Source organism: Mustela putorius, unplaced genomic scaffold (genome assembly GCF_011764305.1).
Source record: "Mustela putorius furo isolate JIRA1106 unplaced genomic scaffold, ASM1176430v1.1 tig00000198_pilon_pilon_pilon, whole genome shotgun sequence".
NCBI classification, from domain to species: domain Eukaryota; kingdom Metazoa; phylum Chordata; class Mammalia; order Carnivora; family Mustelidae; genus Mustela; species Mustela putorius.
Window position 1 is genome coordinate 7127969 of NW_025421311.1, and position 18251 is coordinate 7146219.

General features: G+C 45.1%; 1 protein-coding gene across 4 annotated transcripts in view; it reads left to right on the forward strand.

Moving 5' to 3' along the window:
* Positions 1–16591, forward strand: part of ZC3H12C (zinc finger CCCH-type containing 12C) — an 80042-nt gene extending 63451 nt beyond the window's left edge. For all 4 annotated transcript variants that reach the window (XM_013062417.2, XM_045077541.1, XM_045077542.1 and 1 more), the window contains exons 3-6: positions 2104–2243; positions 6640–6874; positions 8754–8860; positions 9488–16591. In XM_013062417.2, the coding sequence (XP_012917871.1) occupies positions 2104–2243; positions 6640–6874; positions 8754–8860; positions 9488–10884 (1879 nt within the window). In that variant the 3' untranslated portion in view covers positions 10885–16591. The remainder of the gene's footprint in view (positions 1–2103; positions 2244–6639; positions 6875–8753; positions 8861–9487) is intronic.
* Positions 16592–18251: the final 1660 nt, after the last annotated feature.

The following is an 18251-nucleotide window of genomic DNA, read 5'->3' on the forward strand; positions in this document are numbered from 1 at the left end:
ATTGTCCAAGAATACTGTCCATATGATACAGTTTTTTGCTGTCTATGGAAATCTGTTCTAGGGCCTAGTACATAGCCAATTTCCTAAGTCTTCCACATGTATTTGAAATGATTTCTCGTCTTGTGCAGCGCTTTGTCTATGTCCATTAGGTCAATCTTGTAATTAATCTGTCTTCTTACTACATTTTCTGCTTCATCATTCAATTAATGATTTCTTTCTATTCATTGAGTCATCTTTTGCATTACTCATTTGGAGACTCAGTTCTCAATTATTAAAGCATCCTTGTGAATTCTCTTTTTACTATGACTTGATAGCTTTTTTTGTCCATCTAATGTTTTTCCATTTAAAAATATATCCATAGAGCTTTCCAAGTTTACTTTAGTGTAGCTATAAATGATAGAAAACTTGACTATAGTTTCTTAAATCGAAGGAGGTATTTTTTTCTCAAAGAACAAGGTCAGAGGTAGGCATGGGCCCAACCGCCCAGAAACCGGGGCTCTTTGTTTGTACATCACCCACACCGTGTCACCCCTCATCTCTTGTGGGCTTTCTCCCTGTGAGCTACTGTTGGATGGGGGAGGGTTGGGGGGCATGGAGGGGGCAGGAACAGCCCGCACCGTCAGCATCACATGGGCTAATACCTGTTTCAGCCTCCAGAGAATCTCTGTCCGATGATTATAAACGATTTGCTGTTGCCACACATTTTGTGAACATTCTTTGCAGAAAGAGAAGATCTTATCTTGTGGTGAGTCAGATGTGACCATTTCCCTTCCCAAGTGAAGTCACCGGGAGAAAGTGCGGACGCAGTGTTCTCTTTAGACCCAGAAGCAGTTAAATGCTCAAGCCTCAGGAAACCACATGTCATTAACAACGAGCAAGGCACAATACACTTAGATTTCAGAGCATTAATACGAAATAAAAATATGATCTGTTTCAGGGAATGTTTGTAGTTAGGAATAATAAATTGATTCTCTCAAGAACTGATACCAGTGTTTTGTGGAGTTTTTCAGAAGGCCGGTTTCAGTATTTGCTATGAAACTCTGCATCACTGTGTGTCGTCTGCTGGGCATTGGCAGGGCATTCAGTAGACCGACTTGACCGAGGAGCTAGGACCTCAGACTTGCCCTGCCCTGCTTCTTCCCTCTCAAACTTCCCCAGCATCTGAGTCCACCTGTCCCCCTGCCCTGGACCATCCTGTGGAACACAAACCATCTAGTGGTTGGCATTTGGAGACCTCAGGATGTACAAAGCAAGTTGGTCTGTCTCTGTTTTGTCCTTAAAATGATTATTTAGATGGTTATAGTCCTTCCCAGGGGTTTAGTAGAATGTGTTAATATACCTAATATTTGATTTGTGCTAAAAATTAACAGAGCATTTACTTACCTTACTCAGCCCTCCTCGGCCCAGCATCCGTCCATTATGGAACTCCAGCTGAAAAAAATATAAAAACAGTTGTTACATTCAGAGGAGGAGACTATTTCTTTTAAAACCGTTAGAATCGGTGTTAATTTAGTACTTCTTAGGTTCAAGTGCACAGGCAGAGCCTGGTGCTAGATAATTGAGTGACGGCACTTTCATCTGACCGTTTCCTCATGGGCACTAAGACTGCGTAATCCAATTTTGAGTGCCCTTTTGTCATCATTAATCCTCGGTCCAACATGATACTGTTAAAACCAGGTGTCTTTTCATTAAAGGACATGGGAAGTGTTTCTTACAAACAATGTAAGCCTTGTGAACATAAATTTCCATTCACAGGGGTTCTTCCTAGGTGACTTCTTTTCACATCTGATAGAAGTTCTAGCTGTGGTGGAGACCCCTTCCTTTTCTCCCCATCCTGATTAAACAGAGCTTGTAGCTTCATACCAGTTAGCCTTTACAACTTGGTATTGAAAAACTCACTCTATTCTCCCCACAATGATGATCCCAGTTTTCCTCACAGAGCCTCACCTTTCCAGGATCTCTGTGTTTCTCTGAGCTGTACGAGTCCATCTTAAATTTGAAGTCCATTGCTTTTACAATTAAGTGGCCATTTCTGCTTACAGATTAGAATTGAGTTGAATTTAGATTGTGTGGTGTCTTACGTGTTCTAAAATCACCTTTCAGCCATGGAAACAAAGAAGTATTTTCCTGCCGGGGAATCAAGTTGGCAGTGGACTGGTTTTTGGAAAGAGGCCACAAAGATGTTACAGTTTTTGTTCCGGCTTGGAGAAAAGAGCAGTCCCGACCCGATGCTGTCATCACAGGTAAGCCTGTGAGCGGTCTGGTCGCGGCCTCAGACCTTCCCCAGGCGGGCCATCGGACACGGTCAGGTGTTGCGCTGCCGAAGATGTCCCTCTGTTTACTTGGTCTGTGTGACCGCCCCGTTCCCCGCGGCGAGACCTCGGTGTTGCTGGTCTTTACAGACTCGCTGCTGATGATAAGAAAGCAGTAAGATCCTTGCTCCGTAAACCAGTGGTTTGGGGTTTTTGGTTTTCCTGTTGTGATTTAGAAGCTTTTTACTTCAGATTTTGTAAAGTTGTGACTTTGGGACATGCCTAGGAGTCAGGAGACCTTGGTTAAAATTCTGAGCCACCTCTGCTTCTCATCTGCAGTATAAAATCACTAACATAGTTCAAAACACACTGGCAGGCCCCTGGGGGTCCGCTCTCTGGGGTCAAGTAGAAGGAAGGGACTCCATCTCAATAAAGTGTCTCTGTTTTGCGTTATTTTGTCATTTTTTAATGTATGCATTTTAGGCAGAAACTGCTCGTGATTCTTGCTGAACATTTTGATGAAGTTAACCATTCCCTCCCCCTCTGTCCACCTCCAACATTAACAGAAATGGAGGAACCTGCATGAGGAAAACTATACTTTTCAAATCAAAAACAGAGAGCACAGGCCACGTACCTGAAGGGAAGATTAATCATTAAGTCATTACTTGAGCTGGCATAAGGGCGTGCTCGAGTCAGAACTGTGCAATCAGACTCTAGTCTGTGTTAACTGTCAAGGGAGGAAGGTGCCAGAATTCAACCAGGAGCACCAAGACCCTGGGTAACACTCTGAAAAAACACATTTAAATCCTCATCTTCCTCCATGTAACAACGCATCCCACATGGTTGAAGAATTGTCAGAAACAGTCGTTGCATGGCTGGGGAAAACTTTACTAATGGTAGAAATGACAAAGGAAAAGATAAGTCTCATTGCATGAAAATGTATGCTTCTGTGTTTTGGGAAGTTTTCTTTAAAATGAGATCTTTCATTTGCCTAAGGGAGAAAAGAAACAAAGAATCCATATCCTTAATGTCTAAAGAGCTCATAGACTCTGGGCTCTCCCCTGTATATAAATGGTAACATGGTAGGAACAGGCAACACAGAATGCAGTACCCAATAAGAGAAGCAATTCACAAAATGACAAACTAAACAACTCTTACTTTTCACCCACCAAAACAGCAGAGATTGGAGAACTGGTAAGCCTCCAGGAGCTCCTCCTTCACTGCTGTGGAAATAGATTCTTACAACCTATCTAAAAAACAGTTGAGTCTTAAAATATTAATATTCTTAGATCTGCTGGTTCCCCTTCTAGGCATACTTCCTCAGAAAATAAGCAGAGTTACAGGCAAAGATTTACGACCACAAAGACATTCAGTGCATGATTACTTGAAATAGAAAGAAAAAAAAACGGAAATGAACCATACATTCACTATAATGGTTTGAGTATTTAGAATATTTAGGCAGAATTTCTCATGAGCTGAGGAAGTACGCTTTTCCATAAAAGTTTTATTGTGTTGCACGTACATGTACACACGTACACACATGCATATTTAAGCAGAGGCAAGAACAGAAATACATAGAGAATGACTAGAAGGAAATATGCCAAGGCAGTCCCAGTAATTGACTGTCAATTACTGACAGTGACTCTGTCACTCTTTATGAGGTTTTATGTTTCCCTCCTTCTGAGTATTTCCCCTTACTTTCCTAATTTTGCTCAAGGAACTTAGAGTACTTTAAAGTCAGGGGGAAAAATAAATCGAAAAGGAGAAAATATTTGAACATGTAAATGACTGGAAAGAAGTTAAAATGATCACGGGCATGACAGGTGTGTCTCAGTTTAATTTTTAACATAGCCGCGCACCAGGGCTCTGGACCACACCACTCGACCTGACCCTTGAACAACAGAGAAATGGACTTTTTACCGTACAGTACTGTAAACATATTTTTGCTTACGATTTTCTTTGTAACATTTTCTTTCTAGCTGACTTTAAGATGTAAAGATATAAAATACACATAACATAAAAGATGTGGCTTCTACAAGGTGGTTAAGTTCTGGGGGGGGAGTCCAAAAGTAAGGGGGTCAGCACCCTAACCCCTGCCTTATTTAAGGGCTGCTCAAAGGTCTGGAGGTGTTTTCTCCCCCTGGGTAATACTTCCAACTAAAACCTTCAACCAGCTAAAACCTGGTAAATAGAGTAGTCCATTATTTTTCACTGTACAAAAAAGGAAACTTGACCATATTTTCAGGCTCTCCCATGGAGATTCCGAATAGCACTTTTTTCCAGCAAGATAACACCGATCTTACAAGCACGGAGCTCCGGGTCAGGTGCTGTGCTGGGAAGGAGATTCGGTTCCACTCAGTAGCCCTACTGAACCCGGATCTATGTCAGTTAGGATTACTGACCCTGACTGGTGTCCTTTTTACCTCATTAGCTATCCTAGAAAAAGCAAATTAAGCAAGGTGATGTTGACCATTTTTCTATGATCACTTCGTGGCCTATCATGTATGAGCAAACACGCCCGCAAATAAAGTAGCGTGGCTGCTTCCTGAACGCAGTGGCTAACCCGGAAGACCTCAGAAGCACCGTCTCTAAGTGCCCCACGCGTTCATTCTCCAGACACGACTAGCTCCTGCTCTGCTCCTGGGCAGAGCGCTAGTGGGAACAAACATTTTGAGGGCAGGTACCACGTCTCATTGATCAGGGCAACACACAGAAATACTTACTTATGACAAATCCTGTAGCTGAGACGGAGCTTTGGGTGTGTCCTGGTCTTCTGTAACGAAGAGACCAACAATTCCATCTGTTAAAGTGCAGCTGAACAGTGTTGAGAGCTTGGGAGACGCTGTGCTCTGTGCTTGTCCCTGTCACAGCTCCCTGACTTCCAGCTTCCTGACTGCATCGGAGGCTCAATACGGTAGGACTGCCAGATAGAGAAAATGCCAGAACCTGAGATTTACCTATGATTTGCTGCTTCTAACACCCACATGTCCTCCAGTTCTACTCTGCTGCTTTTCTAAACCAAAGTTCTGGCCTGGATGAAATCATGTCGGAAATCATGAAATCTCCATGCCAGCTTGGGAGTCAGCCGACACCTAATCCTGCTTCTGTTCCCTCCCCGGGAGCCTGGCTCACCCCCGCCACCCTGCGGGGTGATTACAACCCTTGCTTACCTAGTCTGCATGCCTGTCCCATGATGGACACCTTTCTGAGAAGAAGCTATTCTTAATGTTGGTGGCCATTGATACGTGACGCACTGTAGCACAGGCCCGCCACATCCAGTCCCTGAAGACAGAGGTTTTTTAAAAGTTAGCAATTCCAGTTAACAAACATGGAGAAGTAGCCTTTAAAAAAAAAAAAAAGAAAAGAAAAAAATCATGAGGTGCCTGGGTGGCTCAGTGGGTTAAGTCTCTGCCTTTGGCTCAGGTCATGATCTCAGGGTCCTGGGATCAAGCCCCGAGTCGGGCTCTCTGCTCAGCAGGGAGCCTGCTTCCCCCTTCTCTCTCTGCCTGCCTCTCTGCCTACTTGTGATCTGTCTGTCAAATAAATAAATAAAATCTTTAAAAAAAAAAATCACGACCTCATGATCCTTGGCCGGAATGTACAATAGAAAGACAGGAAGGAGGTAGAAGAACCAAAGCAGGAAGAAGGCAAGGTAGAGAGAGCATTTTTATCATTAATCAAAGTAGAAACCCCAGCCCCTTTGGGGGGGGGGGCTACTAAACAAGTCGGAGTTCATCCCGGGTGTTGTGAGCATTGCCCACAGAAGACCGCAGGCTCTTCCCTCTAGCTCCCCTCACTCCGCCGGGGCTGCCTTCGTGGCTAGTCACTTCTAAGCTCTTCCCACAGCCCAGCCTCGGGGAGGACGCTGCACTTGTCGCCACATGTGTCCCGGGAAAGGACACAAAACATGCACCAGTCACGTCTAACCGTTGTGAATTCCCTGCCTCCGTGACCCTTCCGCAACCTCAGACTCTTCTCCTGCCACCTCAGTGACTTTTGCTCCCGCTTCTCAAACTCTTCCCCCGTCCCCTCCCCTCGTCAGAAAATAGGACAGAATCAACGGGGTTTGGCGGGGGGAGGGGAGTGCACCCCTGAGCCTCACACAGCTGTGTTGTCAGAACGGCTGGAAAACACCACTGAGCAAGCTGATGTTTATTCTGTTAAAGTTTGAAACCGTGTTTAGTCACCTTGGGGGCTGTTTTTAAAGGCTTTATTACCGTAGTCCTCAAGGAAAAATACTGGGAGTTAAAAATGTCCTGTAAATCATATCACCGGTGAAATGATGGCATCAGTCCGGTCCCTCTCATAAAAGTCACGTTGTACACGCGTCACCCTCTGTGTCAGGGTTGTACTCACTCCTGACAGTCGGCCCCACTTGTCCTTGCAGATCAGGAAATCCTGCGGAAGCTAGAGAAGGAGAAAATCCTGGTGTTCACGCCATCACGGCGTGTGCAGGGCAGACGCGTGGTGTGCTACGATGACCGGTTCATCGTGAAGCTGGCTTTTGAGTCAGACGGGATCATCGTGTCCAATGACAACTACAGGGACCTGGCCAATGAGAAACCCGAGTGGAAGAAGTTCATAGATGAGCGACTATTGATGTATTCCTTCGTCAACGACAAGTAAGTGACCCCGCTCACGGACCCCCGGGGGTCCCGCCGCCCTGGCCATCCGGGCCAGCTGCGGCCTGAGCGCTCGCCCCGCCGGCCAAAGACCAGACCCAAGACACGTCTCTTCCCGTGGCTGACTCACCCTCTGCTCCTCCGTGGGAGGAAGGAAGCCGTGTAGGAGGGACAGGGCCCATGCAGCAGGGCGTGCACACAGCCCGTCTGTCAGAACCGAGAGGGATGGTTCTGGAACAGATCAACCCCCAAGACACTGCCTTTCCAAAGCTACCCAGAGCCTTACATCTATTTTTAAGTTATGTGATTTTTTAAATCCTATTCCAGTGGTAAGACTCCAGTCACCACTGGAGTTGGTAAATGGGCAGAGCACCATAAAAAAGCAGTCTCCTGAGAGCTAAGTTTATTGATAAATGAGGGGGGCAGGTTCACCTGTTGGTAATCAAAAATGCAAACTAAATCTACAAAGAACCTGTCTTTCACCCATTTAATTCACAGAAATATTTTTGCATGTGCTTTGTCCTGTTAAAGATGGAACGAAACTGTTCACACAGTTTGCCGTAGGTCAGCAGAAGCCTTGGAAGTACGCGTACCCTCTCAGGCCCTCATCTCCTTTCTGGGAGTATATCTGAGGGAAAAAGACCAGATAGGTTAATTTCTGTATTTTTTTATAATTGCAACAATTCAGAGGCAGCTAAAGCTACAGCAGAGAAGTTGGTTAAGCCACTCTGCACCTAGTAGAATATTCTCTGGCTCTTTGATTAGGAGCATGAAGTCTCTTGAGAAACATGGACATTTATGTGTTAAAAAGACAAAACACAAAATTATATTTGTGTTTGGGAAATGTGTATGCATACAGAAATGACTCAAATGCAACACATAAATGAAAAATAATTGTATTCAGGTCATAGGATTGAGGGACTCTTCTGTTCTTAATAATGCTGCCACGTTGATGCTCCCCTAAGAGTTGGTCTAACATTCACATGTTCTGGGTAACTGCTTGGCCCATTTCAGATTCTACCACTGACCTCACAAGTAGCACAACTCCTCAGCTGTAACTCCTTCCTGTCGTGCTGTGCAGGCTGGGAACTCCTGTGTCCGGGAGATTTTGTCCATCTCTGCCGAGGCACAAAGAGAATGGGCAGTCTCAGCTGTGCCATGTGAGCTCACATCAAAGTCTGCTAATTAGGAAAGTGTATTAATCTGCAGAAATTAATACCTGAAGGGCCCACTGTCCGGAAGACGAGCGCGGGGGTACGCACGGCCTCGGGCCTGGACTGGGGCTGGGCCGGTGTCCATCTTCCCATCCACTGCTCCTTGCTCACCCGGCCTCTGTCCTGGACAGGATCAAGGCTCACAGCGCCCTCCTAAAATGGCCTGTGCTGTTTTCTGAGGTCCTTACAGAATCCCGAGGCTGGCAGGAAGAAAGAATTCATGAGACCATGCAAAGCTCAAAACTTAGTTGAGTTAAAACCAATACAAGTTCAGCTTGACATGTTTCACTTTTGTGCTCATTAAGGAAATTCTGTGTACTGAGATTCTTTACTCCATAGACAATGAATCGAAAGACTTGATGGAAAATGTTTTAGGGGCACCTGGGTGGCTCATTGGGTTAAATCCTCTGCCTTCAGCTCAGGTCATGATCTCAGGATCCTGGGATCAAGCCCCACATTGGGCTCTCTGCTCGGCAGGGAGCCTCCTTCCTCCTCTCTCTCTCTTTCTCTCTCTGCCTGCTTGTGATCTCTGTCTGTCAAATAAATAAATCAAATCTCCAAAAAAAAAAAAATGTCCTTAGAGTGAATCAATCTCTACCTTCTGTCTTCAGAATTAAATTATCAACCTCCTACTCAGGGATCACTTTTCGTTCTATCCCTGACAGGTTCATGCCCCCTGATGACCCTCTTGGCAGACACGGCCCCAGCCTGGATAATTTTCTGAGGAAGAAACCTATCGTTCCTGAACACAAAAAGCAGCCTTGTCCATACGGTAACTTTCCTTAGAACTATTTAATATACGCCTTCAGAGCACAGTCTGTTGTTAAACTTTTGTTACTAAAAATAAACGTGTTATGTTTTGGACAGCATAGTATGTGGTTCTTTGGATTGTGATTAAATTTAAGAAAACATCTTAGCCGTGAAAAAACGTTATTATTTTTACCTAGTCAAGTTCAATGCAGATGCATTTCCCAAAGTTAAAACGTGGTTCCAAAAACTCCGCTAGTCCAGGCAGGTCAAAATGTGGAGTTCTGACCTCGAGCCACACCTCAGACAGGCAGGGACGAGCGCGTCGCCGCGGTGCGCGTGGCTCTCCAGAACAGAAGGTCCCACTTCTGAAGCCAGACGGGAAGAGGATGGGCAGGGAGGAGGTGAGGGCGCAGGGCATTAACCCAACCCTCGGGAGGTGACTCAGTCACCCCGCCAGTGGGTCGGTCGCTCCAGAGAGGACCGAAGCGGGGACGACGGAGAGGGGCAGGTCTCCCGAGGAAGGGACAGAGGAGCAACTTCGTGTCCCTTCCATTTCCGCCTTCGTCTCCCGAGTTACAGCAGTCGTGCCAGACTGAGCCGCCGGGGCCGGTGGGGCGCTCCTTTGCCTAATCGATGTTCCTCTCCGTAGGGAAGAAGTGCACCTACGGCCACAAGTGCAAATACTACCATCCCGAGCGGGGCAGCCAGCCGCAGCGCTCGGTGGCCGACGAGCTTCGGGCCATGTCTAGAAACACTGCGGCCAAAACGGCCAACGAGGGAGGGCTGGTGAAGAGCAACAGTGTGCCCTGCAGCACGAAAGCCGACGGCACCGCCGACGCCAAGCGCGGTGCTCCCAAGAGGCAGTCGGACCCCAGCATAAGGACCCAAGTCTACCAAGACCTCGAGGAAAAGCTTCCCACCAAAAACAAATTGGAAACCAGGTCTGTCCCTTCTTTAGTCAGTATCCCGGCTACTTCCACCGCAAAACCCCAAAGCGCTCCGTCTCTAAGCAATGGCCTTCCATCTGGAGTTCACTTCCCACCTCAGGATCAAAGACCACAGGGACAATATCCTCCGCTGATGATGGCAACCAAAAATCACGGAACGCCAATGCCTTACGAACAGTATCCCAAGTGCGACTCGCCCGTGGACATCGGATACTATTCCATGTTGAACGCGTACTCCAACCTGAGCATCTCAGGCCCACGAAGTCCCGAAAGGCGTTTCTCCCTGGACACAGATTACAGGATCAGCTCCGTCGCCTCTGACTGCAGTAGCGAAGGGAGCATGAGCTGTGGGAGCAGTGATTCCTACGTGGGGTACAACGACCGGTCCTACGTCAGCTCGCCCGACCCTCAGCTGGAAGAGAGTCTCAAGTGTCAACACATGCACCCGCACAGCCGCCTTAACTCCCAGCCCTTCCTGCAGACTTTCCACGACCCCCTAGCTAGAGTGCAAAGTTACAGTCACGAAGAACCAAAGTACCATCACAAGCCTCCTCTGCCCCACCTGGCCGTGCACCTGCCGCACCCCGCGGCGGGCGCGCGCTCCAGCTGCCCCGGAGACTACCCCTCCCCGCCCGGCTCCGCGCACTCCAAGGCGCCGCACCTGGGCCGCTCGCTGGTGGCCACGCGGCTGGACAGCATCTCGGACTCGCGGCTGTACGACAGCTCTCCCTCCCGACCGAGGAAGCCTTACTCCCACCAGGACGGGCTGGCGAGCTGGGAGCGGCAGAGCTACGGCCTGGACGCCTATGGCTACCGGCAGACCTACTCCCTGCCCGACAACCCCACGCAGCCGGGCTACGAGCAGTTCCCCTTCCAGAGCCTCCCCGAGCTGCCGGAGCCCGCGTGGCGCGTCCCCTACTGCGCGGTGCCGCCGGACGCCCCGCGGTACCAGGACAACCGAGAGAAGATCTACATCAACCTGTGCAACATCTTCCCCCCGGACCTCGTGCGGACGGTCATGAAGCGGAACCCGCACGTTACAGACGCCCAGCAGCTGGCCGCCGCCATCCTCGTGGAGAAGTCGCAGCTGGGCTACTGAGAGACGATGCATCTTCGTGGTGTTTAGTAGTTTTTTGTTCAGCTCAAATGCTGAGGGAGGTTTGCTACAATAGCACACGTGATCTCCTTGGCGCAAGGAGGTTATATAGTATCCATTTATGTGAACTACTGTATCATGGAATCTGGACGTAGAGCCCCCCAGAGCGGAAGTGGCACGGGATCGCTTTACATCCAAACTTTTTTTTAAAACCTTTCCTTTTTAAAAGCTCTCTCCTCGGCTGGAAGTTGTTCCAGTTTGATTTATTAGATGTCTCTGTGATCTTTGATATTAATCTTTGGTGCATCAGGGGTTTATATGCAGCACTTTTTATCCTTGTTTCGTGTTTTATTACCTTGGTGTTTGTCTATCAATTGCAAGCAATTACAATACTTTCCGAATGTCGGACCTTTGACTAGACCCTAGCCAACTATTTTTGCAAGCCAAGCTTAATTGGAATCTTTTACAGCTTTTTAAGTTATTTTTATTTGGGGAAGGTGGGCTTCTTTGTGCTATAATCATTATTTATAGAAACAAAGATATACTACAGCACTGACTTTATATTTTAAACAAAATGTAAGTTACCAGTTTATATGGAAATGGGTAACAGTCTATATTAGAATGATTTACATTACGGCACTTTTCATTGTTTTGTTTTTGTTTGGATTTTTTTTTTTCCCTCCCCGTTAGGTAATTAGTTAATTTAATATGGTTGACTTAAAGGAAAGCAGATGCAATCAATGGAAAAAGTTGTTTCCATTTTTTTTTTTTTAAGAAGGCATAAGCCGTAACTGTGCCAGTTTAGAGCTTTGTGACCCAGCGCTGATGTGCTTCTAGGCAGTAGAAAATGGAACTGAATTCCCAGATTCTCATTAACCTGTATTTTTAATGTGTTCGTCCTTTTTGTTTCGGGGCACAGCAAGACTGGATAAAAGAACCCTTTCACAGTACTTGCCTGTTTTTAATGAATCTAATTATTCTCAATGCAACTTTTATATTTAATATACTCTTCGCTTTCCTGCTATTTATCAAGGCTGGCCTGAGGTGGGTGTACGTGTTGAGGATATGCAAAATTTATTGATACTGCACTATAGGAAGGGTGGTGGAGGCATTTTAAGTGGTAACTTAAAAATGTTTGTAAGATACTGTATATTTTCCATTTTCCTGAAGGTAGTTTTTGGGGGGCCTGTTATATTATTAAGGCCAGATTCTTGCCACAAATAGTGTAGTTTTAGCTACAGACTAAAGTCTGTTCTAGTATTAGTAAGGGATATTTCTGGTTTCAAAGTGGGTTTTGCTAGATGGGAATTCCTTTTTGTTCTCAGCAGACAGACCTTTGCATTGAGGGTAGAGGGTCGTGTACCTCACACGACTTCACTGTCGCCTCCAGGCTCCGAATTTCACTTTGCATGACAGACTCCTAGTCTGTGTCTGTGTCTGCCTCGATGCCCTGGGTATTCTGACCATTCTCCATGCTACAGTTGGAAGTAAAGCCCTGAAAAAGCCAGAAAGTACCTTTTACTGTTGATACAAATTGTATCTTTTTAACTATAAGAACTATTTTGATTTGTAGATCTAGTGAAAACACAAATGTGTAACTATGATTAGACTTTTGGGCAACATTTTATCCCTTATTTAAGTACAAATTTTTAAAGTAAAATTGAGGTCTAGGATAGGGTAGAAAAATAAAAGTAACAATTTAGGTAAATAAAAGTGTCTGTCTTAGTTTTATAGACTATATTAAAATATATTCAATACAGTTATTGGCATTTTCTTTCTCCTAAAACTTACCTAGTGAGAACTTAAAAATAAAGGTAAAATGCTGCCTGAAAATAATGTCCAAGCACCTTTGACTAGGATAACATTTTCACTACTTGTGTGACACTGTGTGTTGCATGAAGTAGGATTTGGGTATACAGTAAATGCTTCTAAAAGGCATTGTGCATATTGACATATCCAATAATCTGAACCGTGTTCAGCAAACTTAATTCAGGAAAGTGGTGTTCTACACAATTACTGGTGGTGTGGAGCTGAGTGTGGCCCTCCTCTGGACCCAGAAACAATGCAGACGTTGCCACACACACCATCTGAGCGAGGTCTGGGGGCGACCCTGCTCGCTTTGTCAAGCTCTTCTCCCTGATTCCGTCGGTCACTCTCCGTAGAACAAGTTTAAGTGTAGGAGTAAACGAGTGCCAAAACTAGGGTTACAGATGTGGAGTACCTTTTCTTTTAGTCCTGTTCTAAGCCTTTTCTTTTTTTTTTTCCAGTATGAAATCCTTTTTAAATTGTAGGTTTCGCTTCCATTTTCGTCACGTTAGCATTTTCACTCTCTGAAGACTCTGCCAAAGTGCACTAAACCTGTTTCAGTGAGATCGCCCATGCTGCGGATCTCACTTTTAGTCTGAGCTCCTCGTGGTGTCCGCTTACTGTCTGTCGCCGCTCCGTGCGTTCCGGACTGGGGGAGGGGAGTGCAGCTCGCCACTACCTGTCCCGAAGTGAATAGCCCTCAACTGCTCACACCGAAATCCTTCAGTATAGTGACCTGTTAGGGAAGAAAGAGCAGTTTTCTTAGGTCAAGCGGACAAGGTGTCCCCCTCAGATTTTTGGCAGAGTTTTGATACAGCAAATTCTTAATTCTCTAAAGCAATAAGTAAAAGGATCCATCACTAAATTAAATCCATAGCTGACTCCGAACCTTCGTTGTAGCCAAAACTTTAACCTTAATCCTATCTTCTACCAGCCGTGCTAGTAGGTAACTGGAGAGGGAGGGGTTAGCAGAGAAACTGCCCAGAGTGGTCCACTGATGGGAGAGAAAGAATTTGGATTGGAATATTCTGCCCCCGAACGCTGGACAGTTGACTGTCCTTTCCCCAGTAATTAGCCGGTTCACTGTCTCTGTGTCTCCATACAGAGGGAGCAGCATGCAGCTGGCCAAATCCTGGCCCTCACGGTTTCCTCCCTGTGCGCGATACGTCCGTTTTTCCGTCCGTTTATGACCTCTGTATCCTGATAGAGTTTGTCTCTGACCTCAACATTTGAAAGAAACGCATGCCAGTATCCAGTGTGTGAGGATACTGGTAGAAACTTGAACTTTGTGCTTTTATGAAATTTCCTTTATGAGAATATGTAATATAACTTTAAAAAGAGCATTTTTATATGTATATACATACATGCCTACATACTTGTCCTGAAGTATTACAGACGGGAGAGGGTGTCACGCCGTTGGTGGCTCACCTTCGTTCCCTCCGTTGGACTCTGTCTGACTTGTGGAGGACCAAGCCTGGAGTCTGGAGGACCAACCATAAGATTCTAGAACCACTTGAATGGAAAGCAACTCTTCAGTGGTTTTATTCCTGGTATTTTTAAAGAGTTATTTTGATAATTTTAATAGAATGTGTAATTTTAAAACACAAAAACTTAAAGTAGTATTGATTATACAGATAATTATTTAACATGTCTTTTACGGTTGTATCTATGTATATGGACAGTAATATATTTATAAAACAAATATACTTTACGTTGTAGCTCTTAGTTTGTGATAGGTTAGATAGGGCTTGAGATATGTATGTGTGTGTGCTTTGAAAACTCTCAAGCTGTCCCCTCTCCTCCTACCCCCCCCCCGCCATTTAATGGCACTGGCCCTAAGGTAGATTTGTTTCTGTTCTCGTTTTTGCTCTCCGACTGACTTACTCAAGGCGAGCTTTCTAGGTCTAACACCCACAAATAAAATGGAAGTGTCAAATCCAGGAACTACACATGTGCATTAGTGTCAGAGAAAGTGGAGCTGATCAAAGTTAGAGAAACACGCGGTGTTGCCAATGGGCCTGGCCAGCTCCCGAGGGCAGGGACTGACCAACTCTCTCAGTCACCGATCAGGCAGGAACTAGTCCGGGCCTGGGGAATCCTCTGGTTTCTCCAACCTGCTCACCGCTGCTCACACGGCACAGAAGCCGCCGCAGACCAGAGTGTCAGTGAGCAGGGTAGCTGTGCGGCTGGACTGGTGGGCAGAGTTCGAGCATCCCTGTCCCAGGGGGAGGAAACCCAGCATGGCTCAGCCGGAAGTTCCGACCCATGATAATACAAGAAATGAGAAGTGTTTCAGCTGACATTCAAACACAATGTTATTACTGATGGCCTTCAAAAGAGGATTTCGAGATGGCCCTATTAAAGCATCTTAATTTCCTTGTTTCTTCTGTGATGTCCATTACTTACTTATTAGAGATACTTCTCAGTGTTAAACCGCACACAAAAAAAGCATTCTGTCAACAGATGTTTTAATAAGTATTGAAGTTTTTTCATGAACTTTGTATTTCTATTGATAAATGGGAATACCTTACCTACATTTCATTTTTTAAGGGCCTCACGGACCAAAAATTCTGTTGTACTTTGACAATTAGCATGTAATTAGCCACAAAATATTTTAAAGACTGTGTTTGTCAGTTACATCTTTCTGCTGGTTTTTTGACTTCTAAAAAATGACAGATGTGCCCTTCTTTAAAAATGGTTTTAAAGAAGAAAAATATATTGTAATTTCACATACTATAGCTTTATTCTGTAAGATTAAAAATTGTGACTAGTGTAATTGTAGCTAAAATGTGCATTTGCTGTTTGTGACTCTTAAGAAACCAAGCGTATCCCTGCTTTCTCTGTCCAGACCTTTAGTATAGATCTTTTTAGACACCTTAGGACTGTCGTTGGTGAACGATATTGTTGACACGATCATGTGTGATTTTAAATTCATTGAAACTACATACTGCTGACCGTGTTCGTTCTCAGTGCTTGATAAATTGTGTTGACATTATAACATTTTCATAAGATCATTAAATAGTTTTGAACGTTACCATCCACTTCAGTCATACTTTCTTTTAAAATTGGAATACAATGCTAGCTTTTTAAGTGTTTACGGTTCAAAATGGTTATTTTTTTCTTTAAATGCCATCTGTTAACCTTCTCTTTATTTTGTCACAGTCACACTGTTATGTATTAGGAGTAGCTTTTTCCCTATGGTCCCTAATCTGAAGATTTAAAAACAGTTTAAGGGTTTGACCCTTTGGCAGTTAATTTTTTTTTTGAAAAGTCTGTCCATCTTTTAATTCAGTCTGATAAAATTTGCAAAACTTCACTTTTAAAACTTACCAAGTTGACCAACTGTCTGTATAAGGTATTTCAGTTGAATAACTGTTGTCCATTAAAGCTTTCAACGCCTCTCTTACTTAAAGCATCGTATGTCTCAAGGGAAGAAAAAAAAAAAATAAGACTGAAAAACAATGGCTTGTTTTTATACAGTGTATGTTTTAGATCTTCTGTTTTTTGAAATTATATGTTTCCTACCTAACACAAAATACCCACAAACACGCAGACCTCCTCAGAGACCTAAACCCACCGCTGCTGCTCGCAAACCCGATGACGGATCTCATTGTTTCCTGTTAGACTGTCCCCGCCCCGCCCCCAACCCTAGTCCTATGCTGATGGAATTTCCAATTTGGTCCCTCCAACTTTTCTTATAGGAAAATAAGGTAAAGAATGTTTAGAACAACCATCCAACAAACCGATGCAATTTTGTTTATCCTCTGTTTGTTCTCTGTGTCTCTGTCATGGAATTTTTACAACTCCAAAAAGCAGTATTTGAGACTTACTGGAAATCCATATCAGAACAGCGATGTGAATCTGCCACTGAGAAAAAAAAAAATTAAAAATATCTTTTTTTTAATGGTGGTTTGTTTTTGTGTCATGACAACATTGACCTCCTACAGCAGCACAGATGCTAAGTAATCAGGAATCCCTTTCTCTAGTCCCGCCGTTTGCCTACAGGCCGTGGTTAGGAACACAGGATACACACATGTTCATTACCAATGGGTCAGAGCCATCATTAACTCATGGGAAAATTGGAATTAAAGGCCAAAGATAACTAGTCATTCCTCACTATTCTAATAATTTCCCACCAGTCATTAACCTAAGCTTCTTAGGGCCTTCTGCATCATCTTGTGACCTGATGAGGTCTCTGTTGTATGTGTCTTGTTTGCTGCTCCCTCCCTGGCATGAATCAAGCTTAGGATCCCACTAATGCCTACTCTAAGTAGGTTCACCTCTCATTTGATACCCACTGGGAATTGAAAATAGTCTGTCATCTGTAGTCACAAATCCAAAATGGTCTCCTGATCTTCAGGATCTAGCATACTCATGTTCTAGGTCTATGTCTAAGGAACTTCTCTTTCCAGATCAGGATTTTTTTCCCTCCATTGTTTTTCAGTTTTTCATTTTGCTTCTTGATTTTTTTGTTTTTGTTTTTGTTTTTGCTACAATCACCATTTGTCAGGTGTTTTCTTTCCCCCTCCCTCTTCCCCGTAAGCTCTTTACTTGGGATCCAGAGTGAGGGGATTCCTCTCCTCGCCGGCAGCAGATCTAACTGTGGTGCCCAGCTGTAGCAGCAGAAAAGGCAGCAAGTTCTAAGTCTGTGTGAGGCCGGAGGGGCGGGACAGGCTCCGGGGAGGCGCCCAAGGAGGCAGCCCCGTGGGCTAGCGCCCATCGCTTAATCCTCCCCGTCTCGTTCCTCCGTCTCATTGCTCCTTCCTCAGAGCGAGGATTCACATCCTGATGAATCAAGTCATGCTGGAAAAAGAGAGAGTTGAGAAAGCAACTCAAAGGTTGAGTTTATTTACAACAACAATACCTATCACAGGGTCTCTCACCAGTTCAACACCTATGAACATTTGTGCCTCAGCCACAGATGCTGTTTTAAAGATTTGTTTTAGAGAAAGAAAGCAAGCAGGGGGGAGGCAGAGAGTGAGGGAGAGAACCTTAAGCAGTCCCCACACCCACCACGGAGCCCAAGGCGGGGCTCAATCCCACCACCCTGAGCTCATGACCTGAGCTGAAATGGAGAATCAGATGCTTAACTGAGCCACCTAGGCACTACTTGGCCTTAAGATTTTTTTAAAGCAACTTTTTAAGAACTGCATTCCTCTCCATGCCACTCTCAGAACTGGCACTGGCGTCCACCCTCTGTGTGCAGAGACGGGCAGATTAGTGACCAGAGAGAACCACCACCTCATCTGTGGCCTGTTAGGACCAAGTCAGACCCTCTGCACTCGCACATGCATGTGAGAGTTGACCTAGTCCTGGTTCTGCAAATGCGAAGCACATAAACGGTAGAAGGCAGTGCATTCTTTTCTGTTTCCAATCATGCGCAGTGCCCTTCTTAGGCATCCTTCGAGAAGCCCCCTTTAGTGCATGGGCTCTCACAATGCCCACCGTAAACACGACACCTTTCATATGAAGGGGCTGCCATTGGCAGTTCCCAGGCCTTCTATTTGCACAAATCCAGCCTGAGACTAGAGCCAGACAAGTTTAATTAGGTGGCCCAGCAGATA